At 41.6% G+C, this 18,258-nt stretch overlaps 1 protein-coding gene across 4 annotated transcripts; it reads right to left on the bottom strand.

Annotated features, from left to right (window-relative positions):
* Window positions 1–94: 94 nt before the first annotated feature.
* On the bottom strand, window positions 95–18,221 carry nhej1 (nonhomologous end-joining factor 1). Of its 4 annotated transcripts, none has more exons than XM_031292075.1 (9): window positions 18,081–18,221; window positions 16,971–17,123; window positions 15,799–16,013; window positions 15,494–15,715; window positions 14,367–14,505; window positions 13,785–13,843; window positions 2,773–2,956; window positions 1,488–1,582; window positions 95–212 (listed from the first exon to the last, which is right to left on the bottom strand). In XM_031292075.1, the coding sequence occupies exons 3-9, from the start codon at window positions 15,982–15,984 to the stop codon at window positions 132–134; spliced, it is 966 nt and encodes a 321-aa protein (XP_031147935.1). In that variant the 5' UTR covers window positions 15,985–16,013; window positions 16,971–17,123; window positions 18,081–18,221; the 3' UTR covers window positions 95–131. The 4 variants fall into 4 exon arrangements, with proteins under 4 accessions (XP_031147935.1, XP_031147936.1, XP_031147937.1 ...); XM_031292076.2 differs by having other exon boundaries at window positions 18,019–18,199; XM_031292077.2 differs by having other exon boundaries at window positions 18,066–18,199.
* Between the last annotated feature and the right edge of the window lie 37 nt (window positions 18,222–18,258).

Here is an 18,258-nt window from a genome sequence, read left to right as displayed (position 1 = left end):
CTTTTAAGTTTAAAAATAAGAAACCGTTTTTAAGAAAAGCACTATTTTCCTTTTCTCATCAAATGGAAAAAAAGCACTTTTTCTAATGAAGATCTTAGTAGTGGTCTGAGTGTGCGTCCCTACTGCTCGGCTCATCTGAACAGTCCCACCACTTTCTTCTTCTTTGGTTTGGAGGACGGTCGCTCTGCAGTTTTGGACGTTACCGGCAGAGACTGTAGAGGACAGAAAAAGTGGACGGATATTTGATTTTAGTCAGGCTGTTCTCATGAACCATTCATACATATCACTACCAAAAGTCAAGCACTGTAACTGGTCTGTATTCCACATATTTACTGCTGCATGCTCCACATTGACTGCTGCTGCGTAAGAGCACAAAGTTCTTCATAGGAAGGAGGTCAGCTGGATGTTTGGGTCATAAAACACAGCGCTTTCAAGCCGGGGAGCAGAATTTGCTTCCCGGGGGAAACAAAAGACTTTCACCCAGAATACTAGTGTTTGTTCCTCGGGAGCGTTTGAATCCAAACAACGATCTTTTTCCTAAACTGTCCTCGCCGCATGACGCTACGACCGACGGCTCAGGGAGCTCTGTAGCCGGCGTCACGTGACCAGCTGGCAGTCGCCTAATTTCCCAAGATATTATACAAATTGGTGTGCATAAGTTTTAGTGATATCATATGAACTAGTTCATGAGAATGCTGTGTTTTAGTAGCTTTTACATTCTTTTATACTCTCTTTTTATCTTATCCTATGTTAGGTTTCATCTCATATCTTTTACAAACTTGTAAAATGATACTTAGTTTTTTTTTCCAATTTTCTGTTTTTAATCAATGAATCAAGTGAAGTTTATTCAGTACAGCACTTCTTCTAGACATTTCAAAATGTATAAGCTAGTTAACATTGTTAAGTATAAAATCTACTTTATAAGTAGAACTTGAAACTGAGAATGAGGCCAACATTTTGTTTTATTGTCCTGTTTACGAGGACTGTAAGGGATGCACTTTTTACTACAATGACTATCGTCTGTGATGATTTCTTCTGGCTGGATGATTAGCAATAAAATTTGAGTTGTGCTTCGAGAAAGGAATCTTTTAAGTCACAGATTTTATTTGCCAAGCTCGGGAGAGAAGACAGAATGTTTGGTTTAAGAACGAGCTGTAAGACAACCTGTACTTTTGGGAAATGTTTGAACCCTGAAACAGACATTTTGATGTCTCATGAACACACACTGTGTGTGCATGACACAGAAATAAAGAAAAATCACTCAAGTAGAAGTTATACTTCATATTACAACGCTGTTTAAGGTACTGTGTATTCTTTCTGGTCAATTACCAAAATATTCCATTTTACAGTCGGTGAATGATTTGTCGCCTTTTTTAAAAACGTTTTGGTCGGGGGTTTTCGAGGTTTTTGTCACTTTTTAACTGCGGAGTTAAGAGTCTGTTCTTAATCAGTTATCTGTGACTCTTTCCATCAGGCTGCTGTCGTACCTGCTGTACTGCAGCGGGTTTGTCGGCCATCTTGGCTCTGGCTGCGTCCTCCTGCACGTCCTCTTGACCCGCGTCACTATTGGTGACGGATCCACCTGAAGGACGAGGACACACACGCTCAAACACACACTCAAAAAGAATTCAACATTTTCTGAAATAAAGAAACTAACTGAACTTTAAGAATCAGAGTCAGAGTAATATGTTAACATGTATTATATTTTTTATTCGTGGCTATTTTGTTTAAAAAAGGCAACGTGAGGACACAAGCTGCAAAATGACATTATTATTATTATTATTATGAAAACAGCTGTTGAGTTCATTATTGTCTCTTGCTGACTTGTACATGCTTTTATATTCTCCCTCCTCCAAAATATATATCACTGATTTGTTGCCAGGTTATGTTTTTATCTACTTTTAGATAAACTTGCTCAAATTATTTTCTGTGTAAAGCACGGCGTAACTTTTGAAAGAAATACAGTACACACGCATTTAACTATTTCATTTTTCTAGTGCACCTTGGATTGTTTTCTCTACACATCACATTTATATATACTCCGTACGTGCACAAATGTTTATTCTGAGGATTGTTTCTACCAACATGGGGAATCATTGATGAACTGTTCTCTGGTTTTTACATTTTAAAGGCTAAACAAGTCACTGATTAATGTTAATGTTTGTGTTAGGGCTGCACGATATGAGGAAAATATGCGATAACGCTGTTGAATATTGTGATAATGATATTACTCACGATAAATAAACAGATAATAAAGTGTACTCAGTTCTGCTGCTTTCAGTTTTCTGCTAAAATACATAATAAATACATTGCTTGTTGAATTTAAAACAAATTAAAGGAAATCATTTCCAACATTCTTTAAATTGAACATTGAATTGAATATAAAAGGCACCACTAAAAGTTTTCTACTGATATTTTCTTTCAACTAACACAAAAACATCTCAGAGTGTCCTTCGCGATGTGTTGCAGCCTTTCACGGTGTGTATATTGCGCCAGTTGATATCGCGATGACGATTAAATAACCATATATTGTGCAGCCCTACTTTGTGTGCATGTGGTTTGTTAAGTGTCAGATGGGCTGTTAGGCGCTGGCCGGGAAACACCACAATGTGACTCTTTGAATGAATGTTCTGATCGGGATATTGAACGCAAAAGTAAGCCTGAATATTTTTTTTTGTAATGGAGGCTGACTCTAAAAGTTCAGATGAGCGGATGTTTCCTCTGATCAATAATTGGAGCATTTGTGAAGCCTTCAGCAGTCTAAAGACTAACCTAAAGACGAGGGGACGTCTGCTTCTTTTCCGGCAGCGGCTGGTTGGTCCTCCTCAGCAGGGCGCTCCTCGGACAGTTTGCGTTTCCGTGTGTTTCCGCGGGTGACGACAGCTCCGTACAGGTGTTGGAGGTCGGCGTTGAAGCCGTGAGCGTCCGGCTGCTCAGAACACAGCAGAGGAAGAGTCTGACGGGAAGAGAGACAGGAAGGGGGAGAAGGTGAGCGATGGGTCCCTTCAAAATCATTCATTTCTTTGTGATGAAGCTTCCTTGTGAATTTACAGAGAAGTTATTAGTCAAATCAGCAATACAAGCAGTCAGACATGTTATTTGGATGGAAAAAATAAAGCAAACTGTAAAATCTTGCTCAAACTGTCTGTTGTAAACAGACACTTCCTACTTCTACTCTGGCCTACTGTACTTCACTCCTGCTGTCCAATGAGGGATTGTTTCTGGCACTTCAGGTGCGCTCACATTCATTTTTTTAAAGTGCGAATTAAGTGCTTCACATTTGGTATTCGTAGTACAACCACTCGTAGTGACAGAAGCTGGACATTTCAAACATTTATTTACTAATTTTCCCTTTCTTTTTCTAAGTTTTCATGTACTCAACATCGCAGCAGCAGGCTGTAACTGGCAGTTTGATGGTTAATGTGATAATAAGGCTACGTTCATTTTTAAGCGCCGTTTTGAGACAAAAACCACACAAGAGTTTTATCTCCAGTAGCAGAACTAATCTGCGTCCATATTAACACGTCTGACAACACATATCACATGACCGTTCACACACACACTGGGCATGTGCGTGCCGGTGTAAGCAGGAAGGAATGTCTGACGTTACTCTGTGGTTGAAAATCAGGGATGTAGAAGTTGGAAATAGAGAAACTACTTTGGAGAAAGAATAATGATGAAAAGTAAGAGCAGGGATTTATTATCTTGGAGCGACGATGAGGTGGAACTGTTAGGTTGTAAGCTAAGGTCTGTAAGCTACCTAACCGATAAGACTGACTGACGTGCGTCGTCGTTTCCAAAGGTCTCCGTTTTTGTCCGTCCAGACTACAACACAACCCCGGAGTATAAAAACCAAAACGGGGACAGCACTGTTTCCAAATGTCTCCGTTTTAGAGGCTCGGAAACACTGCAGTAGTGTGGACAGGAGGCCTAAACGTAGCACAAGATTATTTGTTTTTTTAAACCAAAATGTAGTAGTGTAGATGTAGCCTAAGTTTGTAATCCTATTTGTGTGTTTATTTTCCTCCTAAACACAAAGATGGAGTTACATACATATATATTTCACCCAACAATAACTTCATGTACAAGCTGGTTGGGAATTAGCTGTTGCTTCTTACTAATTTCATCGACATCCCAGATGTAAGAAAGGAACTTGATGTTGTTATTCTGATAGATGTGTGTGTATTCAGTATCTGTGTTGCTTGTTCATACACCACGTAGATTCTGCACTACTCTGAACTGGAATAACATTTGAGTTGTTAGTCGATCTGCTCCGTTCTGCAGCTCTAAAGCCAATAAATCCATAAAGATTAAAAAGAAATAAATCAGGTGCATGAACCCAAAGCATGAAAGTGTCCTTTTGACACAGCTCGGTGCTTTGGGTATGTTTGTTTTACGGCCCTGCTGTGGGAGTCACATGGCCGAGGTGTGATGCAGGGTGCGACGGGGCTGCGATAAGTCTCTAATCAAAGCGGCATTATTGGCACAGCTGACCACAGGTAGAGCAGGAACAACTGACACACACGCACACACGCACACACACACACTCTCTGTCAACCACACGCCTGACAGATAAGGGTGCATGTAAACTCCAGCAACATTATGCAAACGCACGTATAGAAAAACACACGCTATTCACCAAATCCTTCTTTTTTTCCCCCAATGGAGAGGACAAACTCTCCAAATTAGCTCCTCAAATATTGACCGGGAGAAATTGGTGGTCTCCCGCTCGCTGTCAGGGCAGAGGGGCTCCTAAACACACTTTGGTCAGGTTTCGAGGTTTTGCATTGATTTATTTTTGTTATTTGTTTGTTTAAATAGCGTAAAAATAAATGCAAATGCTCTGGTGAGGCTTAGTTCTGCTTTGGGCACAGAGAAAGCAATGTGCAGCAGAAAGCCCACCTTATTCTCTCTTTTTATTCGCTCCCCCCCTCCTCTGTCAGCTGCCCCCTCCTCTCTCTGGCTGCCAGCTCACTTCAGATTATTTGATCTGGACGGTTGAGTTTAATCGGTTAGATCCGACTCTTATTTGATAGTTTAAACCTCTCCTCCCTACGGAAGCCCATTTCTGCCAGGAAAAGAAACAAATGGATGAAAAGTTATGCGTGATAAAAATAAAAAGAGTGCGCTCTATTTTAACAGTGCAAGCAGTGGTCTTGGGCTGCAGCACAAAGTGCAAGAAGGCTTTAATAATGATTAATAAATACGCTCTCAGCCAATCACATCACCGGTCTGCAAGTTTTCTCTCGTTCATCTCGTTCTTAGCTCATTGTCTAAGAGCCCTTTTCCACCAAAACACCAATAACTTGCTTTGCACCGCCTCATTTACATGAACCTTCCTCCTGTGCACCAAAGTACCACACAGACGAGCAGGGAACTTCAGGCTAAGGAAAACACCAACGAGAGTCGAAAATATGAGATACTAAGTCAAAGTTATGAGACCATGATAAGATAGTGACTCAGCATGAGATAAGATATTAAATTATGATTTAGTAAGTCAAAACGTTGACTCACCATGAGTGTTTTATCTTATTTATTTGGCAAAGAAGCTTTCTCCCCTCTCCTTATTTTTAGGAAGGGTACAAAAGTGGCACACATTGTCTGCTGCTGCTGACCAGAAAGGAAACACCAGGCGAGGAATAAAAAGGGGATTACAGCAGGTCAATAACCTCTCGCCTGTTTTGTCGGGCTGAGTAATGTTCTGGAAAGTTCCTCCCTGCTTTTGTCACGGAACAAAGTCCTCCAGCAACGCAGGAAAGGAAGCAGAGAGGAGGAGGAAGAGGAGGAGCGCTCACCTGGTGGCCACACCTCCAACCGCCTCCTCCTCCCCCAGAGTAAAGCCCAGTGTGTGGGGAAGGTGATGAGAGGAAGGGGGGCAGCGTGATGGCGCTCCTCTATTATTAGCTGGTAAACAGCTCTGCTGGGGTTTTTCAGGTGGGGGACCTGGTGCCGGAGAGTCTCACACTCTCTCTCCCTCATCTGGTCTCGGCTGCTGACCTTGTGTTTGCTCTCCCTCATTCCTCTCCACCTCCCCTTCTCCTCGCTGTGACCTCAGCTTCCCGTCCCCGAACCCCAGAGCAAAGCGTCGCTTTCCGTTTGGAACCCCCGAAGGACTCGAGGTCACGTCCTCAGAAAAATAAACGGGAGGATGAAATTGCTTTAGGACAAGTGAAGAGACGAAGGAGAAGGTTGAGCACACAGCTTTATTTTTCTCAACTGTCATCAGCTGCAACAGACATCTTACAAGTTCTAAAGACATCTCATCCCTCAGTTATCCATCCGTCGCTGATATGAGCTCCAAATCGGCGATTCCCTCGTCCTAACTACTAGGTTAAGTTTCAATAACTACATTAAACACACACACTCTTAAATAAACATTTGTTGAGGATCACATCAGTAGGATAGAAATCCTACGAGACGCAAAAACACAAAACTGCTCAGGTGCTTCAGTACATTTGAATCCTCTAACCATCATTCGTCCCTCAGATTTCCCTGGATTGTGGGGACACCTGGACTGTGGTTGCAGCTGCTGCTGCTGTGATCCTGCTCAACACCCCCTGCTAAAACTATTGTTATTATTAGCCATAGTTCTACTATCTTTACTGTGATTATAATCGCCGCTGTTCATCACGTCATTCCATTCTACAGACTGCTATAACTTTTATGAGTCATATTTCTATATTTACTCTCTCTCTCTCTCTCTCTCTCTTCACTTCTTTGTACTTTCCCCTCACTGTCTATGCATTTGCCACAAAGGTGGAATGAAATTAGGCCTGAGTGTTTTGATTTACAACCACTAAAATCACGCGGGCTAAGATAAACTGAACTACGTGACCTGTTCTGTCTACTCCACTCCGTTTCATTAATACGGACAGTGCCAATGTTATAGTTAGGTACTGCAACTAACAATTGTTTTCACGTTGATAAATCTGGATTATTTTCTGGATTAATGGATTAGTTGTTGGGTCTCTAAAATGTCAGAAAATGTTGAAAAAGTTCCATCAGTTTCCCAAAGCCCAAGATGACGTCCTCAAATGTCTTGTGTTGTCCACAACTCAAAGATATTCAGTTTACTGTCCCAGAGGAGAGAAGAAAACTATTCACATTTTATAAACTAGAATCACAAAAGTTTTAATAAAAAAATACTCAAACCAATTAATCGATAATCAAAATAGTTGGCAATCAATTTAATAGTTGACAATTAATCGAATAATCGTTGCAGCTCTAAACAAGACGGCAACACAGATCCAACACCAGATATCATTCTCAAGCAGAGAAAGAGCTTACGACCATTGTTAAAAGTCACTAAACCGTCTCAAAATGAGCAACTCCATCCAATTATGAAAGCCACGAGATGTGGTTGAAGGCATCTGAAACAACACATAAGTTGAAGAAAAAAGAAAGAAAGCCGGGAATTATTCTTTAATTGGCCCAAAACTGGACAGCTCACAAACAAATGAGTCATGCGGTATATTTAGCCGCTCACATCACGTAAACAGTGCTGAGACACTCAAAATAAAAGGGACAAGTCAATAATTTAACATGACTGGACTACACTGACGTGACGTACACAGGAACATGCACGCTGTGAAGCAAAACCAACACAGGCAGAGGAGGTATATCTCCCAGAATCTTCTCTGCTCTGACACCACCCACACCACTTCATTTACCTTTTCCCCTCTCCGCTGTCCCCCCCTGCCGTGGTCACGTTTCCCTTCAGGGCGATGACACACAGAAAGCTGCTAATCTGAGCCAAACATCCCGTTAACGCTCACCAATATAACTCCGTTACGACCACAGCGGCTCATGAAGCCACCGCAGAGCAACGCTGGTCACCAACTGGTTTTAACTTTGGGTATTAGACGTCACATTTTTTCTGCACATGCTTAAAAAACTGGCCACTCAAATGGTGAAGGAGAGCGCTTGTTTTTCAAAAAAAAAAAAAAACAGGAGACGTCTCAGAAAATTAATCAGATTTGAAGTTGAAGGTGTTTTTGTGCAGAGAAACACGTCACCAAATTAAAAGGTAAGACTGTTTATTGAATCGTTTAGTTGTTGAACAATTTCAATGAGGTGCAGTCACGGCTTTGAGTGGAAAATGCATTATTTCATTAAATGCTCAGGGAAGTCCAATTAGCCGTCACACTTCAGCTGATGAACACATTTATCCGTCAGTCCTGAGAAATGAACGCTTTCAGCTGTAAAATATGTTTTTAAATGATCTGAAGGATCAGCGGCCAAGCAAAGTGGTTGTGTAAAAAAGGAGTATGAGGCGAAATTTGGATCTTCCTTTCTTAGACTTTTTCTTTTTTATTCAAACATAATTTCTCGAGTTTTGAGGAAATTTTAAAAGATTTTAAAGCTGTTTTTATTACTTTTTGGATGATCGTTATCAGCCTTAAAAACACCCATCACCAAAGAAAAAATCTAAAGCAAAAAAGGAATATATAAAGCTGATATATCACTATTGGATGTATAGTTTTGACACTCAAATATCAGCCTTACAAATCTGACATCAGCACTGATGAGCAGAGAGTAAAATGTATGTTTCTTGTTTTAACTGCGCGCTCCTGATCCTGATAATCCATCTTCTGTCAGCTGAGGAGAGCCGAATAATATCTGTTACCACTTCAGTTTGGTGAAGGCGTCCTGCAGCGCTCACTCACATCCTGCAGCTGTAACGGTGTACATGTCATGGAATAAAGTGCAGTATTGCAGTAGGCGTCCGGCGTGTTCACGTGCTGCAGCCGTGTTTTGTGTTCCTGCTCTCATGTCTCATGATGTCTTTGCGGGACGCCGCACTTGGCCGGTCCAGGCCGGGGCTCGGCCCAGCAGCCAGGCCACAGAGGAACTAATTACAGACCCAGACGGGGGACAACCCTGTGGAAACTGTGTGCAACCGAGGAGGAGGAAGATCTACTCTGCGATTTTTCACTCTTTACAAACAGTTTAGAAACAAGACCTGAAGCTTACAATTATTTCCATTTTATGTTTCATCTGTAAAATGTCTAATGTCTATAAAAACAGCTCTATATCAGTCATGTTCATGATCAGCTCAGCAGTCCGGAAGTCACTTTTAGGTGAATCAGTGCCAAAGTACGGCGATATAAACAGATAACAAGATTAATTTCTTCATTATAAGATGAGCAGCGATATATAAAGTGTTCAACATCACTTTCATGCCGATGTGTCCTCCCCCCTCCCCTCGAGCCTCTCCTTCTTACCACCCCGGCCCTGAATTCCTCAGGTATGTGAGATAAAGAGCTGCTCGCTGCTGTTTATGAGAGCAGCAGTTAATGATTTACAGAGGAGAAGAAGAAGAATAAGAGGAGAGAGGCCACCTTTCCAACCTTCCTCTACTCTCTTTCCTTCCCTCACTAATTCTGTCGCTGTCTGTCCCTTCACGCTGATTACAGCTTTACATACGACACCAAACGATCCATTAAACCTCTGAATGTTTGCCTCCACAGGCAGAGAAGAAAGAACCTGGTAAAAGAGTTGCAGTCCTAGCGTTAAACTGACCCAGTAAGTATGCAGAAAATGCAGAAATCTTAATAAAGAGTTGATAAATAATATATACATAAAGGTAAATAAGGTAAACGAGCAACAACAAGTTCTCTATTTACTTTTTTGCCCTAACCTAGGGTGGTTTGGTTTGGTACACAGAACCATCTGAGAAGCCGTCATGGGAAACGGTTTGGGAAAGGGCAGGCACTTTCAAAAAATACCTGGCAGCTGACTGGATGACCCATCGGTCATTGTTGTTTTGAATGAACAGTCGCGGGCCACCTTACACACCTAGACCGGCCGTGGCTGCCAGTAGCTCTTCACGTTACGCTGATTGGTGCGGTAAGAGGTTAGTTCAGACAAACACATTACTTAAAGTCTGACGACATGGATTTTCCTGTGATGTGATACGTTATCTTGCGAGAATCCAGCTGCTGTACAAGGTAAGTCCTAACCGTCTGATCGGTATCAATCAATCATCCAATCAATCAGACTTAAACTGTATAGCACTTTTATACAAATAAAATGTAACACAAAGTGCTTAAACAGAAAGCACACAAAGCGATCTCTAGATCTGCAGTCTCTTTGATTTATGTTCTTTTTGTAATTTATTTGCACCAGAAATGTATTCAATTTTCTACGATCTATTGTATTTCTTGATTCTGCTCCTTCAGCTATTAAAGCAATCAATATCTGCAGCTTCTCTTCATTCTTTCTGTTACGTTTGGCTACTTAGAGTCAAAGTGTATTTTGGAATCCACCGGCCGCTGTGGTCAGCGGATGAAAAAACTAAGTTTCCTGCCCTGCTCTTAACTTAGAGCCTCTGGTCGAAGCAAACAGATATTAGGATTTGACTCCTCCTGTTGTGCCTGTGCAGCTTCACGTGGAGAGCCGAGTAGCATTTAAGGATAATCTCTTCACCCGTTTAAGCACATAACCACTACAGGCATTTTTTTGGAGACTGCACATCTCTGCACTGTAAAGAAAGAAATAGTTTCTTATTGATTCTCATTTTGTTTCTAAGCAGTTTCACACTCCCTCAACACAAAACCTGACCAGGAAAACCTTCAATTTAAGCAAGAAATGCAGGACATTTGAAGTGAGGAACGCCAAGTTTGGAAGCAGGAAGCCAACATTTTGGCTCAATTATGTGATTCTGCGCAGCTCAAGTGAGGTGTTTTGGTCAGCGATGGCCACTAATTGTCAGATGCACGGTTGCCGAGGAGCTGTGAAGCCACCGTCTCATGAAACAGGAAGCGCCGGGCGACGTTCCCAAACGGTGACAATTCAATTGAGCGCTGACAACTGTGACGCTGCTGCACGACTCGCTGCAAGTAATGCGTCACTATGATACACACACACAGACATAAAAAAACAGCCTCAGTGACACACACACACACCAACACTCAGCTCTAAAAAACCAAAAGCATGCGTCACAGCCCGCTCTGTGTGGACCATCAGACACTCCCCTCTCTCTCTCTCTCTCACACACACACACACAAATGTACGTCCTAAAGCTGATGTGATCCTAAAAGGATTTTAAATTTTTTTTCATGACCAGCTCTAGCCTGTGCCCAAGTTAACTCCAAGTGTGTGTATCAGTGGGAAGCGCATGCTAATTCCACCCATGTAAATGTTGACCTGAGCTGGGTGGGGTGTTTGTGTGGCGACGGGACAGGGAGGAGGGGCTTCCATGGAAAGCTGCAGTAGAAAATAAAAGCTCCTGCTCCTGTCATCATCGGCTCCCTTTCGCTGTCCCTCTGCCCTTCACTCCCCTTGGTGTGGGAAACAAGAGGCCACAAATGGCACACACACACACACACACACACACACACACACACACACACACACACACACGCACACACGCACACACGCACACACACGCACACACACGCACACACGTGGAAATGGTGAAAGATTTTTGAAGATATTTGTCTGCTCTCTGTTGGCACCAGGAACGTAAATAACTAGTAAATGTCAAAGAAGTTCAGGTTCAAGGAAGAAAAACTAAAGCCGGGTGAACAGCAGACACACACAGACTCTGATCTGACTAATGGAGACTGTATATACTTTAAAAAAGGAACATTTTGGGTAACAGGATTATTCACTTTCTGGCTGAAATGATACGCAACACTTTCATGTCTCTGCAGAAAATAGGAAGCACCGGCGAGCAGCCAGTTAGCTTAGCTTAGCATAAAGACTGGAAACAGTCTAACATCTACCAACTCCTCTAAAGCTCACTTTATTAACACGTTAAATCTTGCTTGTTTAATCTGTTTATTAACAACAATTTTTGCAAGATCAGTCAACAACTTCCATATCTGCATCACGCGATTACAACTGAGCGAACTGCTTTCACTCCAACTGATTTTAACTGAGCTGTCATGTCTTATGTAAAGCACTTTGAATTGCCTTGTTGCTAAAATGTGCTATACAAATAAAGCCTGGCCTTTCCCTGAAGAAGACCGTGAGATATGGAAAAAGCTGATAAGTGGATCTTGAATAAATCATTTTCCACAATCCAAAACGAACCGTTCTGCTTAGAGAAAAGCTCATGTAAGCAGCCGAAAAAAATAACTGACTGATTCACTACAATAATCAGGTACAAGTTCAGAAATAGCATGGCGAGCATCGCCATGGAGACGGACACAGACGGAGACACAAACACAAGTCGCTGAAAGGCCAGACGGCACGCACGCACACACACACACACACACACACACACACACACACACACACACGCAAAGGCCACACCCTGATAGATAAATACTACACACACACGCCAAACGCCTTCACCTGATTTTCTCTGATTAACACACACACACACACACACACACACACACACACACACACACACACACACACACACACACACACACACACACACACACACACACACACACACACACACACACACACACACACACATCCAGTGTGCGATTCTCCCTTTGTCGCGTCCCGGCGACATTTTTCCCAAACACGTTTATTTCAGTTTGGACTTTGGTCTGGAGGCGGCCTCGTCGCGGCCCGGTGGAATTTGCCACGAAGGAGAAGACTTTGATCAACTGCAACATTTCTCCTCTTTTTCCTCTTCTTCTTCCTCTTCTTCTTCTTCTGTGGTCTCCGACTGTCCGCTCACCTTCCCGCTCCAACGATGTAATCTCCCCAAAAAGCAGAAAACAGAGCTGCCTCTGTGACCCTGATGAAACTTTCCATGACTCTCCGTACCTGAGCTGGAGAACTAAAACGGAGATTCATTCCTGGTTCCTTTCAGACAAACAGACTGGTTTCCTGACCACAAAATGATGCAACTCCAACAAACAAACTGTGAATTATACTGAGGTGTTATCCTGCAAAGTGATTTATGGTGGAACATTATCTCTGATGTTCACCTTTAAAGCTCCCGTGACATCCGTGACCTACACATGGAATCAGACCTGACAATTTTTAAACAATGTGTCTCTTTCCTCCAAAAGTTCAGCTAATTTTAGGTTTGACATTTATGGAGAAACCCCACACACAATAACCTTTTTGCGCATGCTTAAAAAAAACTAGATTCTCATGATGTTGACATTTTACACAAAAATTTGAATGAATCGATGTAACACCTCTCTTAGTCTGTTACTTCTTATATTCTTGTCTTGATTGGTCAGCTGTAGAGAGCAGGTTTACTGCATGTGTTACTGCAGTGTTACTTTATCTATTGTGAGATTTCTCCATACATTTTCAGAACTACCTGTGGAATTTTCACTGGGTATCTATGTGCTCCGATCATGGTTTCCTAAAATACTAAAACATAAATACAAACTACAGGCTGGAGCACATAGATACCCAGTGAAAATTCCACAGGTAGTTCTGAAATGCACACACACACACACACACACACACACACACACACACACACACACACACACACACACACACACACACACACACACACACTAGGAGTCAGGGGTTAACAAAGTCAGAGATGAGAAATTCCACAACTGAATACAGTAAACACTTTTAATTTGAAAACTCAGCCCGGTTCACGCCTCGCTCTGATTGGCTGACGGTAACGCACGGAGACTTGAGTTGAGCGTGTCGCGGCGGCTCATGTTTCAGGCGGAGAGAGCGCCGGCTGATCCGGCGGCCGCAGTGTTTTATCATGTGGTTCCTGTTGCCCTCGCCACAGCCGAGTAACGATAAGGACGGAGCGGAGAAGACGGTAAAACAGGCCTTAACAACCGGCTGCAGGGGGCGTGTGTGTGTGTGTGTGTGTGTACCTGACCTCTCACCTTCAACATGAAGTCCTCTCTGTAGGTTTGCTCCTCAAAGACGTCCGTCTGCAGTCGCTCTGGATTCAAACGCACGCACACACACACACACACACACACACACACACACACACACACACACACACACACACACGATTAAATGAATGAGAAAGACACAAATATATATGTTTTTGTTACAATGACTTTCACTTCTTTAAGTTTTTTAATCTGGGAAGGATTAACATCCAGGGCCATAATCTGAGATGTGACTCTTCTTCAGCTGCCAGGTCTCTCTTGCAAAATAGATCATGTATTTTAAGATTCTTCCTGGATAATAAAGGTTAAATAAATAAAATCAAAAGGTGTATACAGACTGAAATTGTTAGATCAGGTAGATTGGTTTAAACTGATTTTAAAAATAACTTTTTTGGAGCTTTCAGCTGCAATTTATAGTCTTCTTAAGCAGATGGAGTTTTGTTATTTCAATCATTGAACATCCGTTTTTGTGTATGTTAACAGTGTGTGAGTGTGTGTGTGTGTGTGTGTGTGTGTGTGTGTGTGTGTGTGTGTGTGTGTGTGTGTGTGTGAGAAATGTGTGTGTACCTCTGCTGAGTGTTGCTCCGTTCTCTCTGTAGTCCTGGATCTCTGCGTCCTTCCTCCCCAGCAGTCCTCCGAGCTGCTCCACCTGCCGCTGCAGCAGGTGGCTCATCACCAGCAGGGGGCGCACCAGCTGAACACACACCTGAAAAACACACACACACACACACACACACACACACACACACACACACACACACACACACACACACACACACACACACACACGATAGAGATATGTCAGGGGAAAGACTTGCTATAAACCTTAAAACTTTTTTTAAAACACATTTACAGATTTCAGTTCCTGTATTACTTAGATTTTGCACATTTTGATTTATGTTTTAATTGTTTCCCACGTTTTATGGTAACAGTGTGAAGACATTTATCAGTAAGATTTTACTTAAACTTCTGATCAAATTCTTAAGCTCATAAATTCAAATGTACACAATTATTTGACCATTTATTAAATGTAACAAAGTAATTTTCCTCTGATATCGGCAGAGCTGATAAAACTTTTAAAAAGTGATATGGGAATTTGAAAGCTGATACATTATTGCCAACTGCAACTTACGATTATTTTCATTATTGATTAATCTGCCGATTATTTTCTAGATTGCCTTGTTTTGTCCAAAAGCCAAAGATATTCAGTTTAATATGATACAAAAACAGAAAAAAGCAGATAATCTCCATATTTGAGAAGCGGAAAACAGCATTTTCTGCCATTTTTGCATGAAAAATTACTTTAACGATTAGCCTATAATCAAAATAGTTTAGTCGATTAGTCAACTAATCATTGCAGCTCTAGTCAACACCAATATTTCTCTACTGGGGCTGATTTTTAGCTAATAATCAATATTCTCTTTCATCTTTTAATTTTTGTGTTAGAAAATGACAGTTTTTCAGTGTTTCTTAAAGAATATGAGGTTTTATAGAGTAGAAAATCCTCAAACATCACAAGTTCCTGTTTTTTTTTTTTTTTAAAAATCAACTTTGAAGATTCTTTTTGCATTTATAAAGACACTATAACTAGGTGGTATAGTAACAAAACCATACCAAAACAAAAATATCACCAGTTCAAAACCCTCAGTAGCTTCATCCACTCGTCTACTAAAAAGTTCAAATGTGGAGCGTACCACAGTGACGGGGGCGGGGGTGCAGTGAAACTCCCAGTAGAAGGGCAGCCCTGCCAGCTCACTCTTCAGCTTGATGCTGATGTTTCCGTCGTCCTGCCGCGCCAGCGAGATCTGAGCCTCCCTGTCGGGCCGTGCGTCACTTCCTGACAGGCAGGGCTGGACTACTTCACACAGGTGGGAGAAGAACGCTTTGACCGGGGCTCGCAAACGTCTGTTCAGCTCCTGGGAGGATAAAAAACAGGATTTATGCATCATAAGGAAAAACATAACCATGAATAAAATAAATAATTCAGTGTTATGTGTACCTGTGCTCTCTTCTGGAGGGCTGCAGAGTCCATCCTCTCTTCCCACACACAGTGCACGTCTGTCAGCAGGATGTGGTACGCCGTTTCCCCAAACCAGCTCTTAGTGAGGAGCCGCCAGCCGCTGATGCTCACAGGAAGCCAGGGACGCTGCAGGAGGACGTCAGCGGAAGTTCCTCCGGGCTCCATCACGGCCCAGAAACACGGTACCAAACAGACTAAACAGAAACAAGTTAGACATCATCAGTCATCATCCAAAAGATGAACAACTGTGTTATAAAATATCAGTTTTTTATAAAGAATCAAAAGGTACAAGACTGTGAACATAAAGACGGAAGGAGGGAGGTTCATTCAAACATTCAGCGTAGAGCTGGGCGATATGGAAAAAATCTAATATCACAATATTGTTGACCAAATACCTCAATATCGATATTGCGGCGATATTGTAGGGTTGACACTTGGTGCTTACAAAAACATATTTACACAATGAGATTTTTGGTAAATAATCATCATTAGTGTGTACATAATAACTAAGTGGGTAAAGGCAAATAATAGAAAAGCTAGAACAGTCTGGTAAGTTAAAAAAAATTACATCACTTTACTGTAATCCAGCCATTAGAACCAGGGACAGACAACACTTGTCATATCACGATATCCAAAATCTAAGACGATATCCAGTCTCATATTACGATATCGATTCAATAGTGATATATTGCCCAGCCTTAATTATTATGTCAAATAGTGATCTGAAGTGACTGCAGCTCTGACTAGCCCCATAGCAACAACAGCCGAGGCTCATGGGTAGGCCTACTGTAGTATTTAGTCATTCAATGAAAGTAATATCAAAGGGGAATGAATGTCTTTAATATTATCTTAATCAAAGTACAACAGTTTTATTCTAAAACAATTACATTATTATTTTATATTGACTCCTGGTTGTGCACAATACTGCATGTTATATTAGGAATCTCTTCAGCATCATTTAAGGTGCATCCCAAGCATTTAAAGATCCCACACCAGATTCCATTGATATTTTCACCCATTGGCAGCTAACCAAGAAGGAGCTCCTACATGTTTTGAGATTGTTCCTGAAAGTGGATGCAAATGAACACCAACACCCCAATAACACGGTGCAAACTCTTTTTTTATCAAACCTGTGTTTCTTAATCACTCACCTCCAAGGAATGCGCCCCTAAAGCCTGAACTGAGATGTGTTAAAGCCGGGTTACAGACGCCGTCCCGGCCGCATAATCACCACCTTGCAGGAGGGATACCGCAGTGGCAGCTCCTGCGGGTTACCGGCTCTTCTCTTCTGACCTGTAATGGGACTGTTTTCGGGGAATAAAACGAGTAATTTCTCGTCAGTCGCCATTTGATACACAGTACACGTTTTCAGAGGTTGACTCATGCCAATTTGGAAATCGCAAAAATACCAAATCAGTAGCTTTATGACTCCAATATACAGCCATACAAAGCTGAACACGGATGCCAGCGGTTAGAGGGTATCAGGAGAGGATGTTGTCCTGACACGCTAACGTTCTCGCCTTTAAGCAAAGAACGTTACACCAAACTCTATTCACAAATCTCTAAGTGTAAAAGTCCCCTTGCTTCCCAGCACACATTCTTACGATATATGCTGTTTTTTTAACCTTGTCTACGTCGTTAAAAGCTACTCCTTAATTCGGCAACCATCTACCCAGCACCACAAGCACTTTTTAAATTGCATTCTCCGAGTAGAGAGTAGTAACTTTGCTACACAGTGGTGGACGTCAGGCAAACTGTGAAAAACACAGAAATAAAAATACATACAGCACTGATTCAGGTACAAGTGATGGTTGATATGGCTTTTGTATTCAAAATTTGACAGTTTTTTGCTAACTAGCTAAATAGTGACAAAGAAGCTAGTAAAATCACACCAAACTCAATTTACAAATGTCTGAGTTGTAAAGCTGCCTTGCTTATGTTGCTCATAATATATGTATATGTTATAACTTATGATTTTAAACTGCGACACATTTTTAGAAGCTATTCTTCAATTCGGCGACCATGTCGCTAAAACATTAAGCAAATTTATTTTTGCAAAAATTACTATTTCTGTTAAAGAGTAATTTGCTCGCTTAATTCAAAGCAAAAGAAGCTGACAAAGGAAGTTAACTAACATTGTTTTCCTGCCGTTTGTCTAACATAATTAAATGTATAATACTACAACAGCTTATAACACACCTGGGGAAATATTAAAATACGAAAACGAACGATAAGAGAATTAGCACTTTAAAACTACCAACGTTTGCAACAAGGGCTGCCGCTGCTGCTGCTCCTCCGCCTGTTCCTGTTGACAGTTCAGGATTCTAGCACCGAGGTCAAACAAGAGCGCATTTCAAAGGTTCCGCTTATATATATTACGCTAAATAAATTAAAACTTCTGATAAAACATTGAAAAGCTTTTTTTTTTTTTTGATGATA

This window comes from Sander lucioperca, chromosome 24 (assembly GCF_008315115.2).
Source record: "Sander lucioperca isolate FBNREF2018 chromosome 24, SLUC_FBN_1.2, whole genome shotgun sequence".
Classification (NCBI taxonomy): Eukaryota; Metazoa; Chordata; class Actinopteri; order Perciformes; family Percidae; genus Sander; species Sander lucioperca.
This window is presented reverse-complemented; position numbering and strand designations above follow the sequence as displayed.